Consider the following 25739-nt stretch of genomic DNA (forward strand, 5'->3'; position numbering starts at 1 on the left):
TGTACTTGCTTGCATAGAAGTACGGTACTGTACAAGTGTACTAGGTAATAGCTGGCGGGAGGATGAGCTGCGGGCGGTCGCGGCCGTCAGCAACCAGGGCGGTAAGGGATGTGCCGCAACAGATTTTCCTGCTCTCCATTTCTCATCGTCAAGGGAACTGCTTGGCGCCAAAGCCAGAGCATTGATCTTAGGTGAACAGTACTCCATACACAGTGGTAGTACATGCGAGTTTCTATTCCTCCAACCACACACCATGACCTTGGAGTCGAGAAATCGTTGAGGAATCGTACCATCATTAGGGTCTTCGACTGCCAGCAACGCCAATGTGCAAGTTAATTCACTGCCCCGTGCATGATAATTATCCTGTGCATGTACAATACTAACTTGTACTTTTACGGAGTATTGTACGCAGTTCGGAGTACAAGTTCTCGTCGGTACAGTATATGTACAGAGCACTGCACATCGTACTCCATACTGAGTGCAACGAGTACGGTGCCCCCGTACAGCATTCCCTCCGTAAGTAATTTCAACTAATACTGTAGTTGTACTTGCTTGCAGTTACAACTTGTGTTCCTCCCTGCAGCTAGGAGTACGCAGTGCATGCACAGCACTGTAACTCGTGCTACTGTACCCCTACGCTCGCAGTATTACAGTACATGTACAGTACTCCTTGCGGGCCGGAGGAGTTCGAGCACGAGTACGGAATACTACGTAGCGCGGAGCAAAGGTGCCCAACCGTGCGACAGTCCGTCTTACCCCTGGGGTGGTAGAGGGGGGGAGGGGTGGCGCAACGCCCATCCTCGGACCCTGCCGCTCTCACTCTCCGCCATTCTCCTCCTTCCAGCCACGCATCACGACAGCCAGAGAGTCGGCGATAGTATCCATCGTAAGTATTCCCCATCCTATCCTCGCCCTGACCGACAATCGCAGCGCCCGTGCATTTCATGTACCTACACGTATACTGTACAACTACCTACTCGTACAGCAAGTATGCATGTCAGGCAGGGCCACTGGCGCCGCGAGCGCACGCGCTCAGGCGTGGGCCCTGCCTAAACCCATGCATGCATGTACCGAGGCCGAGTGGTTCCACAGTTGTGCCCCGACTCTCACACGGCTGCCCCCCCCCCCCCATGTTGTGTACACCTATTCCGTACTTGTAAACAAACCCCCAAGACCATTCAGCAAAGAACTAACTGCCCTGGGTGCGCCCGATCCCACCACTCCTCAACCCGATTTGTCCATTCTTTCGTTCGTCTCTCGCTGACCTTCCTCCGTCGGGCTGACTAGAATCTGGCCACGGTTCGGGAGCGCATATTTACATATATATATCAGTATATATATGTACGTATTGTGGCCTCATCGCTGAATCGAGTACGAGGCCAATCCCCGTCCAACTCCCGTATCCACGTCCACCATGTCGGTCAAGTTTGAGAGGGACACGGTCAAGCAGACGGTGCAGAACGTCATGTCTGGAACTCTTCCAAAGGACGGCCAGATCCCCGGCACCAGTGGAAGACATCCCCTTGCCGAAACGGTCGGCACGGCCCTCACCGGCGGCATCCAAAATGCTGGAACCAAGGGCTATCTGGCGGTATGTCTTCTCCAGTCGCGCGCTCCGGCTAGACGCTGACGGTTTGTTTGTCACGCCGACATAGGCCTACATCAAGCAGCTCGAATCCAACCCTCTGCGGACGAAAATGCTTACCGCTGGTTCTCTCGCCGGTGCCCAAGAGCTCATCGCCTCTTGGCTTGCCAAGGACCGCAACAAGCATGGCCACTACTTCACATCGCGCGTCCCCAAGATGGCCGCCTACGGCGCTCTTGTCAGCGCCCCTCTGGGCCACATCCTCATCTTTCTTCTGCAGAAAGTTTTCCGCGGCCGCACCAGCCTGAAGGCCAAGATTATGCAGATCATCGTCAGCAACTTGATTGTGCGTCATCTCGCCTCGAGTCCCATCCCCTTGCCTTGGATACTGCTTTGTTTCTAACTAATGATTTTCCGAATTCAGATTGCGCCCATCCAAAACAGCATCTATCTCGTTGCCATGGCTTTGATTGCGGGCGCCCGCACCTACCATCAGGTCCGCGCCACCGTCAAGGTTGGCTTCTGGAGGGTCATGCGCGTCTCCTGGGTCACGTCGCCCATCTGTCTCGCATTTGCCCAAAAGTTCCTGCCCGACCAGCTTTGGGTGCCTTTCTTCAACATCATCTCCTTCATTATCGGCACCTACATCAACACCACGACCAAGAAGAAGCGCCTCGCCGCCCTGCGCCGAAAGCACTTTGGCGACAGCCGTGATGCTCGCTCCGGTGGCATGGGTAGGCCCGATGACTACCCTCCACCCCCGATGGGCCCGAATCCTCCGTACTAGATATGGTCTGCGAGTCAGCTGTGACCGGCAAGGAAGGGCCTTTGTCGAAGACTGAACAAGGTACATATGTGTACATACATGCCATGCTCGGGGGAGTAGTGACCTCCGTGGTTGTGGACCTCGAGCCAGCGCGCTGGACAAAGGATTTCTTGCGAGTTCATGTGCTTTGACAGATGGCATGCTTCTCGGAATGGATCAACCGGCGAATTCGTCGGCGGTTCGCAGAAATGATCCGGGGGTCGGTCGGTACGGTGGGTGGGTTGATGCCTTGAAGCCAGTATGCAGAGTTGCCGTGTATAAATTCCTTTGGCTCGCTTGCATTGTGCGTCTGATGCACTGTTCTAGGCGGCAATTCCCCCGTAGTGGATTTGTTTATCAAAATTGATTCGAGCCCTCGCGATGGGCTTCTCGTCGCAATCGATGGCCAGTATCAAGTCGCAACCAGCAGTCGTCTCTCCAACTCATCGGGGCTGGGGGGTTGCCGCACGGCTGGTCCGGTCCGGTTCGGTTTTGCTGGAAGATTGTTCGACGGGGGAGAGTGGTCGGCTGTGCGAGTCGTTCGCTCACGGGCAACAAGCCGTCGTTGAATGCAACGCAATGGAGAATGACGGGATTGGAATTCTCGCTGCCTGATCGCAAGATGAATATTGCCTTGCTGTCCATCTTGGACGGCATCTCATTCTCCGTAAACGACGTCGCCCTCGGGGGTATCAACCATAACTGCCGGGCTCCAGTAGTCCCACTCGCCGCCCGTCTGCTTGTCGACCCACAGCATGCTCTCCGCGACGAGGTCTTCAATGACGGTCCGGCATCGCGCCCGCTCCCAACCCAAGTTGTCGCGAAGCATGCCGACGCTCACGTAGCCGAGGACCTGGGCCGCCTCCACAACGGCCGCCTGGTCACCGCTCAACTCCCGAGGCACGCTGCGGATGTAATCCGCGCGGCCGACGCGCACGATGCCATAGCTGTCCCCGAGCGGTTTCAACGTCTCCACCGCCCTCAATATGTCGTCCTCGGAAATAGAGTACGCTGCGTGATCGGCGCCCGAGGAGAGCAGCCGGTCACGCACGTCGCACAGGCCGATCAGGCCACCGTTCTCTGCCCTCGTCGCGCCACACACTTCGACGACGCGGACGGCCAGCTCGAAGTAAAAGTCGTTGACCGTCTTGCCCAGCAGCTGGGCCCAAACGGAGCCGCCGCCGGCAGCTGCGCTCCCACTGCTCGCCAGCGGGTCAACGCCGATGGCGGCACACATTCGCGCGAACTGGGCTCGGAAGGACGGGTCGGAACGAATATCCTTGGCGTGCGTCTGCGCAAACTGTTGCAGCAACGAGCGAAAGACAGAGAGCTGCGTCTCGAGCGCCTGAGCGTTGGTCGCTCGGAGCGATGATCCGTGGGAGGCATAATGCGCAAGGGTGAGCCGAGAGCGTTCAAAGGCGCCTATCCCAACGCCTTTGCGGGACATGGAGTCGGCCGCTTTCACTGCCTTATCTGGCAGAATACGGCGGTGTGCGCCTTGCCTGATTCAAGTCAGAATGGATGAAGCGAAGCATCGAGGTTGGAGAGGGACGAAGCTCGGAATTGTGCCAGTCCTGCCCATGCACTTGTCCTACTCAGTACCCATTATTCACGCTTGTGTACGGAGTGAGTAGTAATACCTGGACTGACAAGAGGTGGGGGTGGGGCGGCGAGCAGCCCATCCCCTGCTGAGCCTCCGTCATTTACATTTGCAACCGTAGGATAATTATCGCAAGCCTACGGGCAACCGAACACCTACTGAGGCAGGAAAGTAAATCGGGGTTCCAAGTCTAACAGGTATTCATTTACCATTGGTACCCGTCGTGAACGACATTGCTCCCTACTTCGGCACCAAGTTCGGGAGCTGGGTGCCATTGGCTTCCCTTCGCTTCCGGGTTTTGTGCTTGCACTAAAGTCTACCGTATGTCTGTCATGACTGTGATGGGCATCTGGTGCTGCCTGCCATCTTGAATCACTGCGAGAGTGCAAGGACACGCTCGCCGTTTCTGCATCGGCGGATGCCCATTCCCTGCCCTTCCTCCCCTTGAGCTTGGGCCGTTCGGCTGTCCTATCCCGTCGCCATCCAGGGCCCTGGGGCTAGAATGGCTTCTATCTCATCGCTCGCCTGCTTGCTGAGGAGGCAGTGGTCTAATTTCACTGCGTCTGACACTGCGGCTGCCCATCTTCGACATCCTCATCTTCCCAGTCGTTGCCAAACCGAGGGTCATCGGAGTTTTCGCCCATCTGCAGATCGAAATGTAAGCATCTTGGCCGCTTGGTCTCTTCAGTTTACGGTGCCGGCAGGGATGTGCTGGCTTACCTTTCCAATATCGGCCCCGTCCTCGTACTCGACGTCATCCACCTCTTCGGCCTCCATCGGCGCCCCAGGAGGAGGTAACATGTTTTTAAGCGTCTCGTATGCCGTGTCATTGCCCAACCATCCATCCTCGGGAAACTCGACGTTTACGAGAAGATAGAGGTCCCCCTTGGCGTCGCCTCGCTTCACGGGCATGCCCTCTCCCTGAATCTTCAAGCATTCCCCGGGTCGCAACAGCCGTCCGCGCGGGCGCTCCATGGCGATGCCTCGTCCGTCGAGATGCTTCAGCACGACTCGCGAGAATCCAGTCAGGGACTCGGCCAGCGTGATGGTCAGCTCGGCCGATAGGTCGTTTCCGAGTCGCGAGAAGGTGTCATGCTGCTGCTCCACGAGGGTAAAGACAATATCTCCGGGTATCTGGTCGGGATACTGGTCTGCTTCGCCCTCCAGCACGATGCGCTCGCCTTGCATGGAGCCCCTCGGGATGTATATCTCCAGCACCTTTTTCTCTTGCACAGTCCGCTTGCCCTTGCATTTCCTGCACCGGTCCTTTTCCTTGTAGACGTTGCCGGCTCCTTGGCAGTGGTCGCACAGGACAGTCTCGCGTCTCATCATGCCGGGACCAACCTGCCGGATCGCCTCGACGATGCCGTTGCCCTTGCAACGTTCGCAAGAGCTGGCCTTTGCCTTTTCCTTGCCGCCGGAACCTTTGCACTGGCCGCAGACGACTTGCTTGTTGGCGGCGAACTTGACCGTCTTCCCCTTGTAGAGCTCCTCGAGAGTCACTTTGTATTCCTGTTCCTCGTCGGGCCCTCGTCGCGGCCGTCGCTGGCCGCCGGAACCGCTGGGGCCACCCATGTCGAAACCGAACATTTGGGAGATGATGTCGTTGAGGTCAACGCCGGGGCCGCCGGGGCCGCCTCGGGAAGGGTCGAAGGCGGCCATGCCATGGGTGTCGTAGAGATGGCGCTTCTGTTCGTCGCTGAGTATCTCGTACGCCTGGGTGATCTCCTTGAACTTGACTTCCGATTCTTGCCGTTGCTCCTCCGGAACTTTGTCTGGGTGGTACTTGAGAGCAGCCTGTTCCGCTACGCTTCAGCACTCGCCACTTGGTCGCACATGGCTGAGTCGAGCGAGTTGGGAGCGGGCTGGTTGCTCACCTTTCGATATGCCTTCTTGATCTGCTCTTGTGAGGCATCCTGTTCGATGCTTAAAAGCGCTGGTAACGCGGTCAGACGGGGGTCAAGGCCGCGAAAGAGGATTCGTACCGTAAAGATCAACCTCCTCGCCCGCGGAACCGGCATTGTGCGCATGTTCAGCCATCGTCCACCCAGCTCGTCACGGAGTGCAAGTTCTGCAAACCGCTGCGGATGCCGAATCAGCGGGGTCGCAGCCTGTTCTGTCGACGAAAATCGGTCGCTCTAGCGCAAGCAGGATTGAAGGATTGAGCAAGCAGGCCGGATACTATGTTTTCCAATTGTGGTGCGAGAAAAGACAGTACCGAAGAATATTCTCGGCTCGTTGTGCGACCTATTGTCTCGTCGCAAGATTTTGTCAGGTTTCCACTGGTGGCCGCGAGCGAGGTCCTGAGCTGGTGCGGCAAGGCTACAATTTCCGTTCGATGGGTTCAGAGGCGGCAATGGCAGTGGGTAATTGGTGAATTTATCACCCAGCGCTGCGCTGCGGACTGCAGCCTTGCCTGTTCATCCACCACCTAACCACCTAAATTACCTCCTCCACCAAGGCAGAAGGAATCAAGTACTTGCAGTACGTTGCACAGTATTGTGTCCTCCCAGCTGGCTGGCACCCCTTACCTGCTAACTTGGGGGTACTGTACTTACGTGCCTTGACCCGCGACTGGAACAAGCTCTACTCACTCTCCTGCTTGTGAACCAACCCACGTTGCAGGCCTTCTCCCTCGGATTCTTTTTTTTTTGGCAGCACCTTACGTCACTGTTCAGGTATGTACCTAGTAGGTACGGAGTATGTAGGTAGTGTTTGCAACCCACAACCCGCCCACTCTGGGGGGCACTGCGGTTCGATGAAGCTGGACAGGTGTGACGACGATTGTTCGTTCATGTGCTGACGATAATTTTTCGATGATTCCCTACTCCTAGTGCTTCAATTTTGTTTTGTTCGGGGTCCGTCCATCATTGTCGAGCAGTGGCGCCGAAGGGGGATTCCAGTTCCATGCTCCGCCGCAAGTTGCAGCGCGCTATCAGATTGCATTCTACCTCCTCATTGATCTTTGCTTGATTTGTCCCCTGGGCTCGACCAGCAAATGTGTCTGTTCTTTCCAGGGCCCTGGTACCTCCTATAGCCAGTAAAGAAGGAACTGCGTATGGCCTTCACGTATGACCGCTCGATGACTTACATTTGTTTCACTGTCCTCGTTTTCTCACGCGCACGCACGGTGTTCCTGTACATGTGTTCTTCGGTGTTTGCTGTGTACGACGTGCATGCGCGGTCATGAAAAACATATCACGCAGCGAGCAGGTCAGTCTTGACGGATTTCAAGTGGCCCTACGTGATACCTTTGGGGTTCTGTATTTGTGCAAGGAGTCAAACGTCGTGGGTGCTCTTCGGCATCGGAAATTCCATATTATTACAAGTACTTACAACTACAGTACATGCATGCAATCCTTGGGTCCAACTACTTGTTACCTACGTGGAGTACCTATTCTGGTACTGGTACGTGCCACTAATGCTGCACCGCACCGTACCCTGTATTACTCCTTCAAAAATACATACTTCAGTGCTGATTAGTACCTTTGGATGCCAACGAGCCCTGCACATCGCGAACTGCTTCGCCTCCAAAAGTTGCGACCTCGACATTCTGCTCGTCGCCGCCCGCCATCATGACTGTATCCTGATCCTTCGCCTCGCCATGTCCTTCCCCTCCGCACGGCTTCTCGGGGTCGTAAGCTCAAGATGCCACCCTAATATGCTTCCGCCTCGGCGGAGTCGATGTTTCCTCGCACCAGGGAATTTTGAGCACCGAGGCGGCCACCTCCACGATCGTAACCGACGTTACTCGGCATTTGCTGGCGAAAATGCCAGCCATCCAATGGCGGGCCGCGCGCGCGCCAGTCATCTCAGCCGATCCCATCCCGAGCCTGGACTCAAAGGCCTGAGGAGCAAGAACAAGGCTCTGAAGCTGAGGGACTACCAGTGCGACGTGCCAGCCCGCACCATTCTCGGGCAAAGCGTTCATCGTCCGATCCGAACGAGATTTGCGCCATCCCCGACGGGTTATCTGCACTTAGGATCCCTCCGCACCGCCCTGTTTAACAACTTGGTGGCAAAGGCATCCGAGGGGGGTGCATTCATCCTCCGGATTGAAGACACCGATCAGGTATCAAGACTCACCCACTGCACTGCCGAGGATGCTGCAGGATCCTGACATGCTCACAGAGCCGTCTCGTTGCAGATGCTGAAGAGCGATTGATTCGAGATCTCAAATGGGCTGGCCTGTCATGGGACGAAGGCCCCGACCGAGGCGGCCCTCATGGCCCATACAGACAAGTGAGCTTGCAGATTGCTTCGTCTAGCCACACTTCTGGCGCTCGAACGAACTGGACCCTAACTCACGGCATAGTCTGCCCGCCTAGAGTCCTACAGGGATCATGTTCGGCAGCTTATTCACAAAGGCCACGCGTACCGCTGCTTCTGCAGCCCCGAGCAGCTCGACTCGCAGAAGAGACGACTCCACGATGCCGGCGGCCCGACCGCCTATCCGGGCACTTGCCGTTCCGTTGATGCCTCCGAATCCGAAACCCGCGCTGCGGGAGGGGAACCACACGTGGTGCGCTTCAGGGGTGATGCCTTTGGCCGGCCCAAGTTCCGTGACGCCATTTATGGCTCCTTTCAAAAGCAGGAATCGGAGGAGGACTTCATCCTTTTGAAAACAGACGGATTTCCTACCTACCACCTAGCAAATGTCGTCGACGACCATCTGATGAATATTACGCATGTCATCAGAGGCGAGGTACGATCGACCACTCATTCGCAAATTGCTAGGTAGCATGCTAACCGCCATCATGCAGGAATGGCTCATCTCTACCCCCAAACACCTGGCCCTGTACCACGCTTTCGGTTGGGATCCGCCAACTTTTGCCCATCTAGGCCTCTTGGTGAACCCAGATGGCAGCAAGCTCAGCAAGCGAAACGACAGCGTCAACATCTCAAGGTATGCAGAGGAGGGCGTCTTTCCGATCGCCCTCTTGGCCTGGCTTTCAAACCTGGGCTGCTCATTCAAGTCGGGTGCCCAGACACCTCGCACTCTTGGAGAAATAGCTGATGCCGTGAGTATCGCCTTCTTGAGTCAAGGTTGGCGGTATCCATGATTGACCCGCCAGTTAGTTAACATTCAAGTTCACCAGAGGTGGCATCAAGTTGAACCCAGGTAAGCTGGAGCACTTCCAGACAAAATACAGGGACGCGCTCCTTGGAAACCGCATCCCTGAGCTGGCAGAGCAGGAAGCGATTCTCATCGAGCGCAATTTGACGCGGCCCATGCTGCATGAGTTGCAGTCCATCACATCTGGAAATGACATTGGCCCGGGTAAGCTTCCAAAAGCGTGGCAGACCAGCCTGGAGCTGGTCCCAGCACTTCGATCAGATGAAACAAGGGCGAGTTACGTGCACTCCATCCTTACCAACAGCCAAGGGGGGTTCCAATCTACTGGAAGCCTTATTCGCCAGCACCCCTATCTATTCTGGCGCGTTCCCGTCTCTCTATACGAGTCTTCCCTTGCCGTGTTCAGGCCGGATCCCCGGGTCCTGGACGCCCTAGACCAGGCACTCGATCAAGTAGACTGCTGGGATAGCCTGGGGGCCGTCAAAGTGATGGAGTTTATCCAGGAAACCGTTCATGGTGAAAATATCGACCCCGTGCTCGTGCACAAAGTGTTAAGGCTAGTTGGTGCGGGGGGGCAGGATGTCGTTTCGCAGAGCAGCTCGCGGATGTTCCTGCTGCTGGGCAGGGGCGAGTGGCGACATCGTCTCGATGTTGTAAAGGACTCGATAAAGATGCTCCAGAGTGGGCGCCCAGTCAGTTAGCCGTGGAATGGTTGTTGAAATGGACGGCAGCCTTGCCAATATTCGAATCCAAGATGCAAACCGATACAAGTAAGACTGCATCTAGCAGGGTGCCCTGCAAACCTTTTGCAGACCATTTACGTTCCATTTACATTTTTGGATTCGTCGTTATGAGCGAACAACAAAGGGGAGTTGAATCTAAGCAGCTTGCAACCATCTGCCGGTGCGACACATGACATGAGTGATGCGGGTGGCCACCAGCAGCTACTAGCAGCAAGCATGATCCAGCGTAAACCTCACTCATACAGGGCTGAAAATTTCATATATTACTCTTTGCATCAAGGTATTAGCAAAAAAGCGGCTGCGACAAATGTTCGTGGTAGGCTTGAATCAGCTTGAAAAACGACGATGTGACCCCTGTCTGCGTGAATATATCCCTCCACAGGGAAAAAGTATGAGGGCATAAGCCAGTCGAGGCACGTAAACCACTGTCCATTGTTCAATGAACCAGGCCGGGCAGGTTGATAACGGCGGACCAAACAAAGGCGGTGGCAGCGGAACGGCTAATGCCGCTGCAACGGTGATCTCTGTCATGGCGAGATCGTGCGAGACTTGTCCCTCTTGTAGAGTGTACAATTTTTATACCTCAACGATCCAAATCTACAGCGAGTGTGAGCGGTACGGTTTCAAACCAAGGCTGGGACAAGTGGCTACTATCAAGGGTCCGGTGAATCAAGCACAGGAATGACTCACCTCCAACTTTGCCACTTCCTGCCGCTGCCTCCTTGCAGCTTGGGTGGAACTCTGAATGGCCATCTCCAAATCATCTTGGTCTCCCATGGTGATCATGTCTCCATCGGGTAAATCTTCATCCTTGATCTTGATCTTGAACCGGCGACGTAGCCCAAACTTTTCTCGTACTCGATCGGCCAGATCGGGGAACTCGATGGCGGCACCCACCATGATATAGCGCACATCGTCGGCGTGGACTTTAACCCTAACCTTGAGGATGTCAGGCCGCCGTGAGGCCCCGCGGGCTTCGGTCCTCGCCACCGGTTCACGGCGGTTATTCGACACCATTTCGAACTCAGCACCGTTTACTGATCCATCATAGTCCGAGCCTTCATCGTCATCTTCGATATATCGCTGTTGTTGCCTCGCACGGTTTGACCGCCGGCTGCCTCTTGAGGTTCGCGGTCCGCTGCCACCACCTCCGCCCTGATACATGTCGTACAGGTCGGCTGGAAAGGTTTCTTCTTCGATAGGTCTCGTGGGCCTTCGTTGGAGGGGTGCTGGAAACGGGTCTCGTGGAGAGTAGCCGCGTGATGGAGCTGCAGTAGCCGACCTCGTCGGTCGGGCTCTGCCGTCTTCCGGCGATTGCGCCTTTTCGTACTTTCTGATGGATTCTTGAGACGGAATACTGAGCCTCGCAGGCATCGGCTTCGGGCCTGTCCGAACAGACGCTCCTCGGCTCGGCCGATCACTCTCCGGGGGAGGCGTAGGGGGGAAGACAGAGCGGCCAGCAGGTGGCTCCGATTGTTGTCTCCTCGACTGGATGCCGGGCCTCACCAGATTGGTGGCGCCAAAGGAGATGTCGTCGACCGGCCGGTCGTCCTTGATCTCGGGCTTTCCAGCCTAGGGTGCATGTCAGTCACAGAACGGTTCAAACAAGGTGCAGCTAGACCCACGTTTTTGATCTCGGAACCTGCGAAGCCGGTGAAGGCGTTGGACCGGTCCGAGGCAGCCACCAGTCTTGCCTTGCCGAGGTAGTCCTTCGTTTTGAGGTTTCGTACCTTGGCTTCGTTTGGTCGATAAACAACGCCGACAGGGATGGAGAAGACAGTGTATCCCTACGAAAGCATCAGCATCGGCCCTTCAACACTGCAGGACAGGCAAGAACCCCGACCTCGGCTTCTTCACGGATGGCCTCGTCGATGACGTTGTGATCCTCCACCACTTTCTCCTTGACAGCATACGAAAGGTCTTGCAAGCCGGTCTCCATGTTCTGAAGGTAGATGTAACAAAGTCCTCTGTTGAAGAGCACTTCACATGAGTAGAGCTTGAACTGGAGTCCGAGCTGGGCATAGTCGATCATGGTGTTGCCGCGCAGGTAGAGCAGGGTGTCGTTGAAGTTCGCCAGGGCCTCTTCAAAATCGCCAAGCAAAAAATTGGAGACACCCTGTTGAAAGTAGGCGACAGCAAGATACTGATCCAGTCGAATGGCTCGCTGGTAGGATTCAACCTAGAGGAGGGGACACACATCAGTTGCGGCCACCATGGTTGCCGGCCGCGTGTTGGGCTGGTGAAGCAGTCAACATACCGCCTTTTCATGCTCGCCGAGCGTTGCATGAATGACACCCATGTTAAACAGGATCTTGCTGGTGTCGCTAATCTTGTCGAACTCGCCAAGCGCATCATCAAATTCGTTGTTGTCGTACCGGGCGAGGGCAGACACCCACGTTTCAATTTCCTAGAACGTGTACACATGCATGGTCAGGCCTGCGCTTCTTTTGAATCGTCCACGTTTGCCGGCCTTGAATAAACAGGGGGGACTTGCCTGCTTTAGTGACATGGCCGATCGGAAGCGGGAGGTTGGAGGAGCTCGCCGTAGATGGGGGAGAGCGGACGACAACGAAAAAGAGCAGCGTTATTTGAAGAGGAGGTCTCTGGAAAGAAATCTGTATCTCAAAATGCAGGGCAGTGAATGTGAGAGTATTGGCGAATACCACCCTCGTCGATCTAGGCAGCTCGGCGCTTAATGGCGAGGTGACCGACTGGTCTACTGCGTATTAGCCGTTTGGAGGGTCAGCCAATGATGCGATGCATGTCTTCTTCCCCCGCTTTGGAAGTGAACCACCGGTGCTCCGTACAAGACGATGCCCTTGATGAATTGGCGAGGAGTGAGGGTTGTCGGGCAGAATCACTGTGGATATGGCGGCGTCGCGAGGACTCGGGACGGCAGCCTGCTCGTGGAGGTGCACCTACTAGTAGTCGCAATTTTGTTGTCGAGTCGACCCGCAACCGCAACGGCTGTCGAGAAACGGCCAGGCGGCGAGACCAGGACGTCTGCTCGACTTGCTGTGAAGATTGGCCCGTCGTGACCTTATCACTTCCCTCTCCGACAGGCAGGGCAAGGGGTGGCTCGTGACGCTTAGGCGCGGAGGAATCAGCAGCGTGGAAAGGCTGGACGACAAAAGACGGCCCTATTTGATGACGACAGCGGCGAGTAAGACCAAGCTCGCATACTGGGAAACGAGATGGTCGTCGTGCCACTCTTGACGCGCTTGGGTTCAGTGCGAAGGACAGAGTTTGGACCAAGGCAAGCATCCATTCGCGCGGGGGGGAGGCAAGCGGTTCGCAACCTACTCGTATGAGGAACTGGCTGGTCGGAAACAGATAGGTACAGGGATGGACGAGTCCGGGCAAGGAAGAAATCGAAATCCGTCGAAAGTCGGAGCACTGGTGGATGGATGGTGTCACGAATGTGGACCTGCTGCCGAAGCCATCGTTTTCTGCTCTGCATCTGCAACAAGTGCCCAACAACGGAGCAAGGATGAGAGCGAGTACACCATTTCGAGTACACCCTCACCCAGGAAGCAGGGGCCAGGAAGCCCCTGTGTGCATAACCAGGGTTAGGGGGGGGGGGACAAACTCGAACTTAACGTGTTCCGTTGGTGTCGGTCGCTCGGACTGATGCGCAAGGGGGGAGGGGGGGGGGGTCGCGCTTGAGTATGATCGACCCAAACTTGGTGGTTTGGGACCGCTTTGCACCTAATTCCCTCTTTCCCTCTGCCCGCGCTTTCCCTGCGTTCTCACTTTCCCTCTATTCGCATTTTCCCATTCTTGACCTCACCGGCTACGACATGCGTACACGAGCCTTTTGTGCGATCGGAACCACATGTAGGTTCGGAGATGAAGAATGGTGGCCGTCCGTCCAAAAGGAATGAATGAAATAAAGCTCGATTGTTCCACTGACAGATTTCGATGATCGAGTGAACGAGCGAGTGCTCGCCTCGTGTTACAGTACGTATCACATGTATGGCGATGTGCTCGAAAAAAGTACTCATACAGTACATGTACTTACACACGTACGTACAGTGTCCGTGTACATAGGTGCGAGCAGTGAAAGTAAGTGTACAACTACAAGTTTGTCCTCGTAGGCTCAGTATTTATGCGAGGAGTGCATGAGCATCGTCGAGTTAAGTACGTATTATAGCATTAGTATACCCTCTGTACAACTACTCCGTTACGGTAGGTTTGCATGTCTACACTCGCGCTCGGTAGGTCGCGACTCACTGGCACTTGCACTCAAGGTTCCTGCGATGACACCAATGGGACCTTGTAGTAGGGGCGAGCGAAGAACGAACCTCAGCTCTCGCGCATTCCTACCAGTGTCTACAATTTGATGCTTGCTGCTATTACATACAAGTATACCTCTTAGTAGTAATTACCTGCAAGTACTCCGTACGGACGGACTACATACTACTCGCAACACTTGAGGTATACGTGTACCTACATGGAACTCATATATCATGTAATTAGTCTCCCTAGCAGAGCGAGCCATGATGCATGAAGCACATCTCCGTTTATATTACGGAGTTACATGTGGACCGTCATCGACAACGGCCGGTGCGCAATCGCTGTACCGTGGTTATTGGTTTCAGTTTGCATGTTCTGTTCCCTTTCTGCCGTTATATTCGCGCGCGAAGTAATTACTTGTTCTTGTGCAATAGGACCGACCTCCTTGCAGGCACGACGTCACGCAAAGTGGCCTGGGTCGGAAGCAGGTGCATGCTTGTAGAGCATCTTGAGCCCGCCATTCAAATTTGCAATGGGTTCGTGCGCCGAGTCTTGGCGTCAGGATCAGAGAGCAAGGTTTTTCTATGCTGAGTACGCAGTACCAGACGAGAAGAGAACTATGATACGACATGTACATGTAGTGTACCGTTGTCTGACTTATCAAATAGTTGTAGTTACTCTGTACTCCGTACTTGGCTCCCATTTACTCCCTACACAGCACTGTTCCAAGGTTCGTACGATGGATGGGGATGAACACATGGAACATGTGGAGCATCGAAACGTACAATTCCTTTGCGCCTCGCATCACGTCATGTTTGTGCCCGAAATGTATCGGCCGGGCAGTCTGTGACGCTCCGCCGCTCACTTGCATTCGAAATCTGTAATGTCCCGCAGAGTGCTACAGGAATGGCCATACATGCTCCTATCAGCTCGAACGAGCTGTACTCTAAGTCGTTGGCGAGTCGCTTGAATATAGGCCGCCGCGGTGGAAACAACTCTGGATCGGTACCTTGATAGCTATGTTGCGGACCAGATGCATGCCCGGAAAACAAGACCAATTCCTCATGGTCCTCAAGTCAATATGCATACTCGACAAGAAAAGAGAAGAGCAAAGCACCCGTGTTCCATCTAACTAATTCCATGCTCAAGAAGCGCGTTCGTGGCATCGGGCGCCAACTGGCGCTTCGCACATCGACGAAGCCCAAGCAACTATGAATTCCATCGGCGTCCTCAGCTCCATGTTGGCCAAATTAGCCATGACGCAGGCGCAACAAGCCTCAAAATAATCCTGAAATCATGCGTCCAATCAACAATACCTGTTGCCCAGCTGCGCGAAAAAAAAAATCCCCCACACTATATCAACCAAGCAGCCCTCTGGACCAAAGTGGCAGTTCTTCCAGTCACGGCCAATCGTAGCTAAAGGCTTGATGCTCGAGGGGCACTCATCATACATAACCCCCCCCCCCCCCATACTGCCCATTATATTCTTAAAAAAGTTTGATCTTGCTGGCGGCAGTGGTAGCCCCCGCACCTCCACCCGTGCCTGACTTCGTGAACGCGCCGGTGTAGTTGGGTCGGCCAGTGCCCGTCTTGGAGGTCCCATTCGTATTGTCACTGGACAACGCCGGTTGCACTAAAATGTACTTACCGTTCAGAGATACGGATTTTCCCACACTATCAATTAAACTGGATGGAATCATCTTGCCGCCCACAACAGGCCCGACAATCATGCCAATAAACAGGAAGAGCATCACAAAGTAGAGGATGGCATATCGAATCACACGTCGGCGCCTTAGCTTCGACTGCTTCATCGAGTATATTGGGGGCCGGATTTGCCGGCTGCGACATTTGTTAGCATCAGGGTCGAACAATCCGATGACGAGACAGCCTTGACTTACCTAGGTCTCAACCAGAACAGCATCATAGAGTGCAGCTTATCGACCTTTGGGATGAGAATGACCGGCAGCATCAAAATCAAGAGCCAGTGTCCGAGAATAAAATCGGCCGCAAACATGCTCAGTTCGGTGATTTTGCACAGGAACTCACGGGCTGGCTGAGAAACGGAGTGCCAGCCCATTGAGTACCACTTGCCGCTCCAAAACGCAAGGTTGGACTGATCGGTCTTCATCTCTCGCGTGAGCGCAAGGGACACGATCAGCTTGAATATGAACCTTTGGATCGCCACAACGGCAATGATGCCAGCCAAAGTCCTCGGAAAGCTGAAGCCCTCCAATAAGAACATAGCCTCGAAAAAAATGAGCATGACGACAGCGGCTGTACCGTGAGCAATGGCGGCCAAGACGCTTCCGAACTTCTTGCAGCACATGCTCAGGATTGGGCCCATGCAGCACGCCATACCGAACATGGCAGCAAGAACTGCAGCGTTGATACCGATGGGCGCAAGTGCCACGATGAGGACGCGCAAAATCGAGTGTGTGGGCTTGATGGATGCTTTTGGGTTGTTTTTTTGCAGAACGCCAGTCTGGGCATTAATGTACAAGTATGGAATCATGGTCCAAATAACTTGCAGCAGGGGTGTGAATATTTCCGTGAAGAATATGTTGGCAATGGCTGCACGAGGAACATCGGCCGACAGTTTCGCCGACGCCTCGCCAAGGGCCTTGCGCTTATATCCCGTGATTCGTGTTCGAGACAGGCGGCAGAACGCAATCCAGGACGACGCGTGGCTTCTAGAATTACCTCTAGAGAGCCAGCGGAGGAAATCGCGGTAGTCGATGAAGAAATCGTTCCACGCAAACTGGTGCGGGTTGTACAGGAAAGGCGAAATCGTTAGGCCAAGCAGGGTAATCCAGAAGTACACCAACGCTGCCTGCCAGACTGTGACGGTTGCGAACAGTAGCATCATCAGCAGTCTGGCACCAAAGTAGATTGCTGGACCGGCAAATCTGGAATACAAAACGCCAAAGGGAATGCGGGCCGTGGCAAACCCACGGCCGGTTCCGATGTATCGCGCACCGCCGAATGAGATATCCTGCTGCACAGAGTTCGCATAAATTTGGCAGACGAACACTTCGAAGAATGTCGACAGAGAGAAGAACTGCTTGAGGAAGCGGACGAGCGCGCGCCAGACGCCACGCTCCGTCAGTTCCTGCACGATGAGCGGAATGAAGGAGAGGAAGAAGACGAAGAAGATGGAGAATATGCTTCGCTGAACCCAGTCCATCAAGGCATCCGTATTGGCGCAACCAGTTGGGAACAAGGGGTCGGTGATCGGCTTGTTTCGATTATAATCGCAACTAACCGTCTCATGTCTCAAGGCGCCGAAATTGACCAGGCATAGCATGAAGAGCTGGACGGAGAGCATGATGAACATGTTGTTGATGTGGAACCCGGCGTGCGCATAGTAGAATGACAGGAACCGATCGAGGGGCAGCTGTGTGCCAAGATAATAATACTCTCGAGAGAGCATCTGCTCACCCATTCCAGTACCAATCTTGGTGGTGAAGTTGAGAATCGACCCAAACCCTAGATCACGGCCCTTGCCACACTGATAGTATTCGCAATGCTTGATGCGACCGCCTCGGAGGATGGCGTTCATCCCGGCAAAAATATCCTCGTTGAGATGGAGACCCTTCTGGGCCTTTGAAACACCACCGCGAGTCGTCATGAAAATACCGTTGAGGAAGTCCGGATGGCCATAATGGAGTTTGCCTCCGATTTGGGCCAGAGTACGTGCAAATAGAGTGCCAAAAGTCTGTTCCTTTCCAGCGGCAACGTCACCAAGGATACCAATGTTCTCCGAAAAGATGTACTCGCGAGCGCCGAGAATAGCGACGGGGTAGGTGGCGTCATTCTTCACACCAGGCGTGTACGGTGAGGCATTCTCCGTCTTCATTTCTTCAAATTCGGCCAGGACGCTGCGGATCTTGAGACACTCCTCAAGGTAGTTGTCCTGGTTAGCATCGATGAGTTGAATATATTCGCCACGATAAAAGATCAGCGAATGATTCTGGTTGTCCGACTTGCCATCGCCCAAAACCGGATTGCCCGAGAGCTGGACGCGGAACTTGGGACGTCGCATCCCATTCTCCATGAACTCAGAGTGACCATCAATCAAGGCTGAGTAGAGTCTTGGTTCCTCGCCTTCGGCCAGCGGAGGTTCCTCGTCCAAATAGGCAATTTGGAGATCTGGATACGCACGAAGCAAGAACTCCGCATTCTCCATTTCTTCCTTTTTGAACTTGGAATAGCGCTGCATGGAAACGACAATCTTGAACTTTCGACGTGCCATGCGCTCCAATTCTCGTTCAAGCTTGTCAGAGTTGCCGCCAAACATCTGCACAACCTCAGGGTTCTCGACTCGGTATAGGAGCTTAATGGCGCGGCTGTAGTTCATGAAGCCGGAAACGGTACGGTACAGAGTCTGCGAGCGCAGCGAAGCCCAGATGCGGGTCCGGAGGGTGTACTCGGGAGCTGACGACTTGAAACCGATGCAGTAGAAGGGTAGGTCGTCAATCTTGCTTTTTGCAGCGTCCTTTTCTCCTTTTTCAAAATCGCCATTCATCTGTGACGTCTCGTCGGCCAAGATCTTCGTATCCTTGACAAAGCAATCCCATTCATGGGGGTGAAGCTGCTTGAGGTATTCGAGAAGAGTGACTCTTGAATACGGCTCGTCTTCGCGAATAATTTCGCGCAGGGAGAGAAGGATCTTTTCACTGTAGTGGGGAATCATGACAGTAAATGTCGGCATGTTGTCGACCGGAAGCGGCTCCGGGATGGGGGTTGACAAGGACTGTGCAAAGAAGGAGATACGGCGCTCCGCCTCGCTATGACTGGGAAAGAACTCGGTCTTGAATGAATGGTCTTCCTGAGAGACGAAGAACGTCGGAGCACGAAGCGTTCGCTTGCCCTCTTGCTCAGACGGCACCTGGTGATACAGAAGCTTTTGGACGTGGTCGATTGCCAGAAGATGCTCGCGGTACATGGAAATGACGATGGCATTCCAAACCTGCGAGATCAAAACTTTTGGCTTGTATTTGATCTCCATGTCGGTCGTGGCGAGAATCTTGGAATATATTCGCTTGGGGAGACGAGAGAAAACGTTCCTCCAGGGCGTCCAAATCGAAGAGCCGACATAAAACGACCGGGCAATGGAGAAGATGGTGTTGAACAGGACGTAGAACAAATAGGTGTCTAGAAAGAAGAAAATCAAATCTGTGAAAGCCATGAGACCCATGAGAATGAGGGGATGATGTTTGCAGAGGATGTTTGGTGGATTCAAGAGACCATCGCCTAGACATTGAGGGTTGAAAATGTAAAGGTATCGGATCACATCGCGGAACGAGAGAGTCAGATAGACGTACGACTCTCCAAACTTGAGCCCGAAGACAGCCAACCAAAGCCCGTAGGACATGGCCATGTCGTTACCGGAGAGCTTAGGGTAGCTGGCTGTGAAGGTCTGGCTGGCGACATACCGTCTCGAGTTCTTCGTCAGGTAGCTGCCGAACAAACCACCGAGAGGCATGATCGCGAAGAAGAGAAACGTGAGTATGGCGATAACGAATTGAACGATTCCAAGGATGAGATCAACATCAACTGAGCCTGGGTTTTCTGTCGGCAAAGCGAATATTTTGACCCCTGGGCCAATGTTGATGATAAATATGGCAATGAGAAAGAGCAGCCTTTTCGTCAAATGCTGAGCCCCCGCCCACCTACGGGGAACATACGCCCATTCAGCGATGGTGGCGAAGATTTGAATGAGGGTCGCGATGGCTCCTCCGAACGCGACAATTGAAAACTGTTTAGCCGCAGAGGGTTGGTTGTCGACCTCTTGCTCGTAATCTTTAACGAGTAACGTCGGAGCGTTATGTGCGGTGTAGAACCAAAACATGGTTAGGTGGATGATCCAAATGCGGTTGAAGTTTGTGAGGAGGTGGAACCATGATCGCGATTCCTTGTATGTCTTGAAGAAGCACTTTTTCCAGTTGACATCCTTCAACTTCAAGTATCTCTCAGCAGGTGGGACATCCACGAGCTTGCTCTTATCCTGCAATTTGAGACGTTCGATGCCTTCAGGGTACCAGAAAAGCTGGTTGCAGTCGTCGTAGCCGATAATGTGCTTATGGTCGCGTTCGCGGCGGACGTACACGCCGTTGAGAATCTCATAGCCTTGATCTCGGCAGTACTGGTAGAGCGGGGTGATGATATTGTTCAGAAAGGTAAACTCATCCACGGGTTCCACGAGTGCTTGGCAAGCGGGAGAATTGAGATAGTCATCGGCACACTTGAAAATGAAGCAGAGGCATTCCGGCATGAAACGAACCTGATTGGCCTCGCCCCAGCAGAGAAGGTAGAGGGCAATCTGGCGGACACGGTCATGCTGAGACATGCGGTTCATTCGCGTCTTCCAGCGATATTCGGCGGCTTCGAGGCTGTCGTCTCCCTCGAGATCCTGCAATGTTTCGGTTTCGTTGGCGCCGTCTCCCGCCTTCTTCTTCTTTTTGTTTTTGGTCTTGCGGCGCAGTCCCTTGCTCTTTGCGTTTGCGAAACCGACAGCATCATCAAGGTCAAGATGAGCCGCGAAGTACCACTTCCGATAGTTGGCATTATCACCTCCGATGTAATCAGCATGCAGAGAGAGCAAGGCTTGATTCGGCGCCATGCGAGAGGCTCTGGAGTCGAGTAGGGTCATGAGGTGATCATACATGTTTCGCATGCTGTCCCGTTGGAAGCCAAACTTGGATGTTAGGTCCAGGAAAATGTCTTCAATCTCTTCCTTGGACAGAGGGATCTGAGCATCCGAGGTCCAGGCGGGATACGGCTCTCGAGAACGTTGACCAGCGGGCAAAACATTGGCGTAATCCATACCATAGTTGGGCGTTGATGCACCAGACGACCGATTGGCGCCATAGGACATCTGAGACGAAGGTGGGCGATATCCTCGCTGGCCGTCGCCGTAGTTGTTGTAACGCTCATCACCGCGGCCATAGTAATCCATTTCGGCAGCTCGCGCCATGTCCGACCTCATAGTAAAGTCGCTAAACGTCTCTGAGTCCTCCTCCGAGCCATGTCGGGCACCTTGTGCGGCGTAGCCGTTATTGTAGTCTTGGTCATAGTAGCCCTGGCCATTGTTGTTGTTGTTGTTGTTGTTGTTGTTGTTGTAGTATTCATCTTGATACTGATCTTGGCCATCGTAATAACCCCCATCTTGGTGATATGGGTTGTTGGGATCAGCATTGTAGTAGCCTCTATAGTACAATTAGAGGTGTCATTCAAGGAGATAAAACCCGTTGCACTCGACAGAATAAACGCACGATTCATCATAATAGCCATCGCCGGCTTGGCCACTGTGACCTGGGTTGCCGACTTGGCCACCATGGCCGCCACGGGCATCATAGCCGTTGTCATAGTACTGATCATCTTGATAGTACGGATCAGGGTTGGCCTCGTTGTGAACATTCTGGCCACCATGACCGTAACCATCATCGTAGTGGTCGTTTTGACCACCACCAGGATATCCCGACATGCTGAAGGATGATTATCTAACGTTGAGCGGCCACATTAGCAGGCAGGGTCTGGATGCGGTTGGAGAGACGCAGAGCATGAAACTCAGAGCGCAAGGATCACGAAGTTCTTACCCTTTTGCAAACATGGAGAGGTAGTCGACAGCAAATTGGGCAGCACCGCGAGGCGTACGAAGCGAACCCCAAAACTTCCGGACGAACGAATTGACGAACTCGACGGTTGGTGATTCGATTCGCGGAGAGTGAGGGAGCGACGAAGACTACCAACCGAATCGATCAATCAATGAGCCAGACCGACAAGGCGGGCACAAAATCGACAGATGGACACGCTCTTTGGCCGATTAGACGTGTCAACAATGAACAGTTGAAACGGGAAGCCAAGGGCAATGTTGATGAAATAGGTCCAAGGGTCGTCGAGTCGGCGCCGCCTGAGAAGGAACTAGGCGGGTTCGGCGGCCAGATATCTCCGGCCGCTGCAGCGGCAAGGGGAATAGGCGACGAAAGAAGGATGCTGGAAGTCCAGTTCAACAGGCAGGAAGAGATAGAGAATGGAAGGTTCGACTGATCGATTGAAAGGGATGAGAGTAGTCTGGTGTTGTTTCCCCCTTTTCCAGTGCGGAAGAGAGGACAGAAGGCAGGCAGGCGGCCAAATGGGATCAGCAGGGAATGTGGGAGCAAGTGGAGCGGAGCTGACGGCTGTGAATGGTGGGCGAAGGGCTGTGGGGCTGCAAATCGAGTGGGTACAAACTGGTACGGCGAACTCTACAACTAAGTAAGTAAATTCTCCGTATTAGCTGTTCTAAAAATGCAAATGCAAGTACCTACTTACTAGGTACTGTGCGGAGTACATGTACACCATACACTTGCAAGTATACTGCACTACGGAGTACAGGTGGTAGCATGAGTGGATACATGTACTGTAAATGTACTTTATTCGCGTTCGTAAGTACACTGAGAACAGTACTTACCTAGTACTTAGTACAAGCAACTACCGGGGCAGCACTTGTACATGTACTGTACATGTACTGTACATGTACTGTGCTTAGGTGTTCGCTTCCTTGTACAGTACTTACACCTGTACTGGGTACAGCACCGCACATAACGCGCTCTGAGGAATTTCTATTGGCGGTTATGCATGACGCAAATCCTTCGCTGACCGAGAAGAACTTCCAGTGATTAATAATACTTGTAGGCAGTGCTCCCCGATAAATGTACATTGTACCTAAACACTACGTGGGGTACAGTGCTAGATACATGTACTCCCTGATGGATCAGGGTCAGCGGTAATCCTGTACAGGACAAGTATTGCTCCGTACGGAGCACCGAGTACTTACACGTTCGGAGAATACTTAAGTACGGAGTACATGTACTCCGAACGGATTAATGCCATATTAACAGGCCCTCTATTAGGAGTGCAAGCAATAATATGTAAGTATTCCATATGCACTGTAAGTACTCTATAATCGCTGTTCACATGCAATACATACAATGAAGTACATGTACCTCACAGTTTGGTGCATAAGAACATGTATATTACTGCACTCCGTACTCCATACATGTACTTGTACTCCGCACAGTACGTCACCTTCACATAAAATACCAGGGGTACATTGACAGTGGTGATAGGGTGTACAGGTACTCCGTCGTTGTACATTCAATGCGAGCGATCAATCAATGTGAAAATTTGCAGGGATTTAGAAATAATACACCTACCAACCAGGCCTAAGTATTTATTTGGCATTTACTTAAAGTACAATGGAATCTCGCAGGGTTAGGATGTACATGTACTCCGTAGGTGTAGACTTGTTGGGCTATGGGTTGCTTGTGCTACAAGTAGTGCATGTACATGAACATGTACTAACTATTACCGCCTAACACAGTAACTTAGTGGCACGATATTCCGCTTGTACGCCTGTGAACCTCTCCACACATGTTCTGGTTGGGTCGAATGGGGCGCAGCACCTCACCAATCAGTAGCTAGGCAGAGTACCTAGTAGGCAGAACAAATGCGGAATTTCCACAAGTAATAATACTGTACGTGTACTTACTCCGTACGGGACACTGTACGCATAATTCAGTGCTAGCCCACAAGAGAGAGCACACAATGTACGGAGTACAGTACACTTACATGTGTACTTACAGTACAGTACAGTAAGTACGGAGTACTCCGTACTTAAGTAATAATACTTGTACGGAGATCATGTACAGAATATCCGTACTTGTAACTACTTAAGTAATACAGTATAGTAAGTAGGTACTCCGTACGGAGCACATGTACAGTATATTGTAGTATTACACCAAGAAACACGGAAGAGTCACTCATTGCGATCATATACTTACTGTAATTAAGCACTCCGTACTGTTAGCATATACTGTAGTACAACTACTTACATAAGTCCTTGTATTCCTTACTGCACACCTGCTTGCACATGCACAGACTAAGTAGGTGTACAGTACATAAAGGAAAGGCATATACTTAGGTGTAGGTGTAAAAGTACATGTACACTATTCTCGTACTTGTAGGCACCCAGCAATACACGTGGTGGCTGATGAAATCAATACATTGGACTCGACTCTGTACACGAAGCACACGCTCACTCCATACAGTAAACAGGTACAGTATGTGGCAAAAAAAGTATTTGCACCCCCTTAGGTACCACACCTTAGTCTAATCAAATCTAACCAATTTTGTTAGTATGATAACAATCAAATAGCTGCATGCGCATCAAGCGTAGCAATAACGATGCCTTAACGCAGCCGTAACGATACGATGCCTCGAGGCAAGGAACTATCGCAGCAAATGCGATTACGGATTTGCGAGCTACCTCTCGACGGACGAGTTGATAGATTCGTTATCTTCGAGCTTTAGAAGCTGATTAATACAATGACCCATTGCGTTGAGGCTATTATTATTGCAGTAGAGGGTTGTGGTAGACGAAATATTAATAGTTATAATACTAACAAAGTAAGTTAGTTTAGATTGGACCAGGAATGCGGTACCTAAAGAGGGGCAAATACTTTTTGCCCCCTACTGTAAGTACTTACCGCACTCACCTTACGGAGGAGTATTACTAGAGGACTATTATAATATTCTTAATACGGAGTACTGTACGGAGTACTGTACGGAGTACATGTACTTGGGTAGGTACGTATTACTTAAGTAGCACGTGCAGTACGGAGTACGGAGTAAGTAATAATAATACATGAAATTCACGTTCAGGCACTAGGTACATGTACTCCGAGCAGAAAGTTCTTACAGCACATCTGCATGTACTTGTACTTCCATGTATGCTGGCAATGACGAGTTCACGACCCGGCGATGACGCGTAACCTGTTGCATTCTTGTGCAGGGAGCAAGGTGTGAGTGTCACAAAAGGAATAAGATATCAATCTCATGTACCGAATACTGTATGCACATGTACGAGTATTTACTTGTACAGATTGCCGCGGAATCTCAGCAGAACAATGGCTGGCTGAGCCGCTGGATTCAAGCGCTGTACTTGGGCCTTCAACACAGAGCGAAAACAACAAGCAAGTGACTTTTGGCGCTCGCCGTTGGCTAGAGCGGCTTGCAGAATCTGGATACCATGTTTACTTTCATGCTGCTTGGGATTTGGGCAGGCACGTTGTCGACGTTAACATTATGATCAGGTTGTGCTGTACGTGCTATTACTTGGCGTCCATGCAAAAAGGTTCAGATCTGGCGCTGGATTTCCTGCTTCGTTCGCTCCATGTACTTCATTAGACAAGTAAAGCAACGGATATTAGACATCAGCCAGCAATATATGTGCATATTCGCAGATTCTTCTCAATCAAGTTATATTTCGTCAAACTTCTTCGTCACTTTGCAGTACCCTTTCGTCCTCCTTCCAGACCTTAGTACTGCAGAGCCTAGAGGTGCACGTGATTGTTGCCGTGGAAACCGGAGCCTCTATGCACCATCGGCGAGGATGCTACATGCATTCACTGCATACATGACACTACATTTACAGTACCTACAGTTCCCTTGGTCGAGCTCGCAGGCCTCATTCGTGTCAAGTACGAGTACAGTGTATACGCACTCGTTTCTGTCAGATTCTAGCACCTCTGTCTCTATCTTTCATTCTTCGTCCCCCTCCTCCGCAATCGGCGATACCGTCTCTACAACCACTGCCCATCGACCAAAAGTCAGCTGTCCAACATAAAGGATTTGCTTCTCAATCCAAGTCT

General features: G+C 52.7%; 6 protein-coding genes across 6 annotated transcripts; 2 read left to right on the forward strand and 4 right to left on the reverse strand.

The window, feature by feature from the left end:
• Positions 1-1414: 1414 nt before the first annotated feature.
• DCS_03667 (integral membrane protein) lies at positions 1415-2372 on the forward strand (the record flags this gene model as incomplete). Its single annotated transcript, XM_040800984.1, has 3 exons — positions 1415-1591; positions 1656-1931; positions 2010-2372. The coding sequence occupies 3 exons, from the start codon at positions 1415-1417 to the stop codon at positions 2370-2372; spliced, it is 816 nt and encodes a 271-aa protein (XP_040656017.1).
• Positions 2373-3048: 676 nt separating this feature from the next.
• Positions 3049-3837, reverse strand: DCS_03668 (ELL complex subunit Eap30; the record flags this gene model as incomplete). The annotated part of the gene is made up of 1 exon (XM_040800985.1): positions 3049-3837. One exon carries the CDS (start codon positions 3835-3837, stop codon positions 3049-3051), a length of 789 nt encoding a protein of 262 aa, XP_040656018.1.
• A 707-nt stretch (positions 3838-4544) lies between these two features.
• On the reverse strand, positions 4545-6020 carry DCS_03669 (DnaJ domain containing protein; the record flags this gene model as incomplete). Its single annotated transcript, XM_040800986.1, has 3 exons — positions 4545-4634; positions 4711-5787; positions 5868-6020. 3 exons carry the CDS (start codon positions 6018-6020, stop codon positions 4545-4547), a joined length of 1320 nt encoding a protein of 439 aa, XP_040656019.1.
• A 1631-nt stretch (positions 6021-7651) lies between these two features.
• On the forward strand, positions 7652-9768 carry DCS_03670 (glutamyl-tRNA synthetase; the record flags this gene model as incomplete). The annotated part of the gene is made up of 5 exons (XM_040800987.1): positions 7652-8062; positions 8122-8232; positions 8306-8695; positions 8754-9011; positions 9070-9768. The coding sequence occupies 5 exons, from the start codon at positions 7652-7654 to the stop codon at positions 9766-9768; spliced, it is 1869 nt and encodes a 622-aa protein (XP_040656020.1).
• Positions 9769-10479: 711 nt separating this feature from the next.
• On the reverse strand, positions 10480-13078 carry DCS_03671 (NADPH oxidase regulator NoxR; the record flags this gene model as incomplete). The annotated part of the gene is made up of 6 exons (XM_040800988.1): positions 10480-11382; positions 11436-11597; positions 11654-11989; positions 12068-12217; positions 12733-12950; positions 12994-13078. The coding sequence occupies 6 exons, from the start codon at positions 13076-13078 to the stop codon at positions 10480-10482; spliced, it is 1854 nt and encodes a 617-aa protein (XP_040656021.1).
• A 2455-nt stretch (positions 13079-15533) lies between these two features.
• Positions 15534-21532, reverse strand: DCS_03672 (beta-1,3-glucan synthase catalytic subunit; the record flags this gene model as incomplete). Its single annotated transcript, XM_040800989.1, has 3 exons — positions 15534-15885; positions 15945-21254; positions 21303-21532. 3 exons carry the CDS (start codon positions 21530-21532, stop codon positions 15534-15536), a joined length of 5892 nt encoding a protein of 1963 aa, XP_040656022.1.
• Positions 21533-25739: the final 4207 nt, after the last annotated feature.

The sequence above is a fragment of the Drechmeria coniospora genome, chromosome 02 (genome assembly GCF_001625195.1).
Source record: "Drechmeria coniospora strain ARSEF 6962 chromosome 02, whole genome shotgun sequence".
NCBI classification, from domain to species: domain Eukaryota; kingdom Fungi; phylum Ascomycota; class Sordariomycetes; order Hypocreales; family Ophiocordycipitaceae; genus Drechmeria; species Drechmeria coniospora.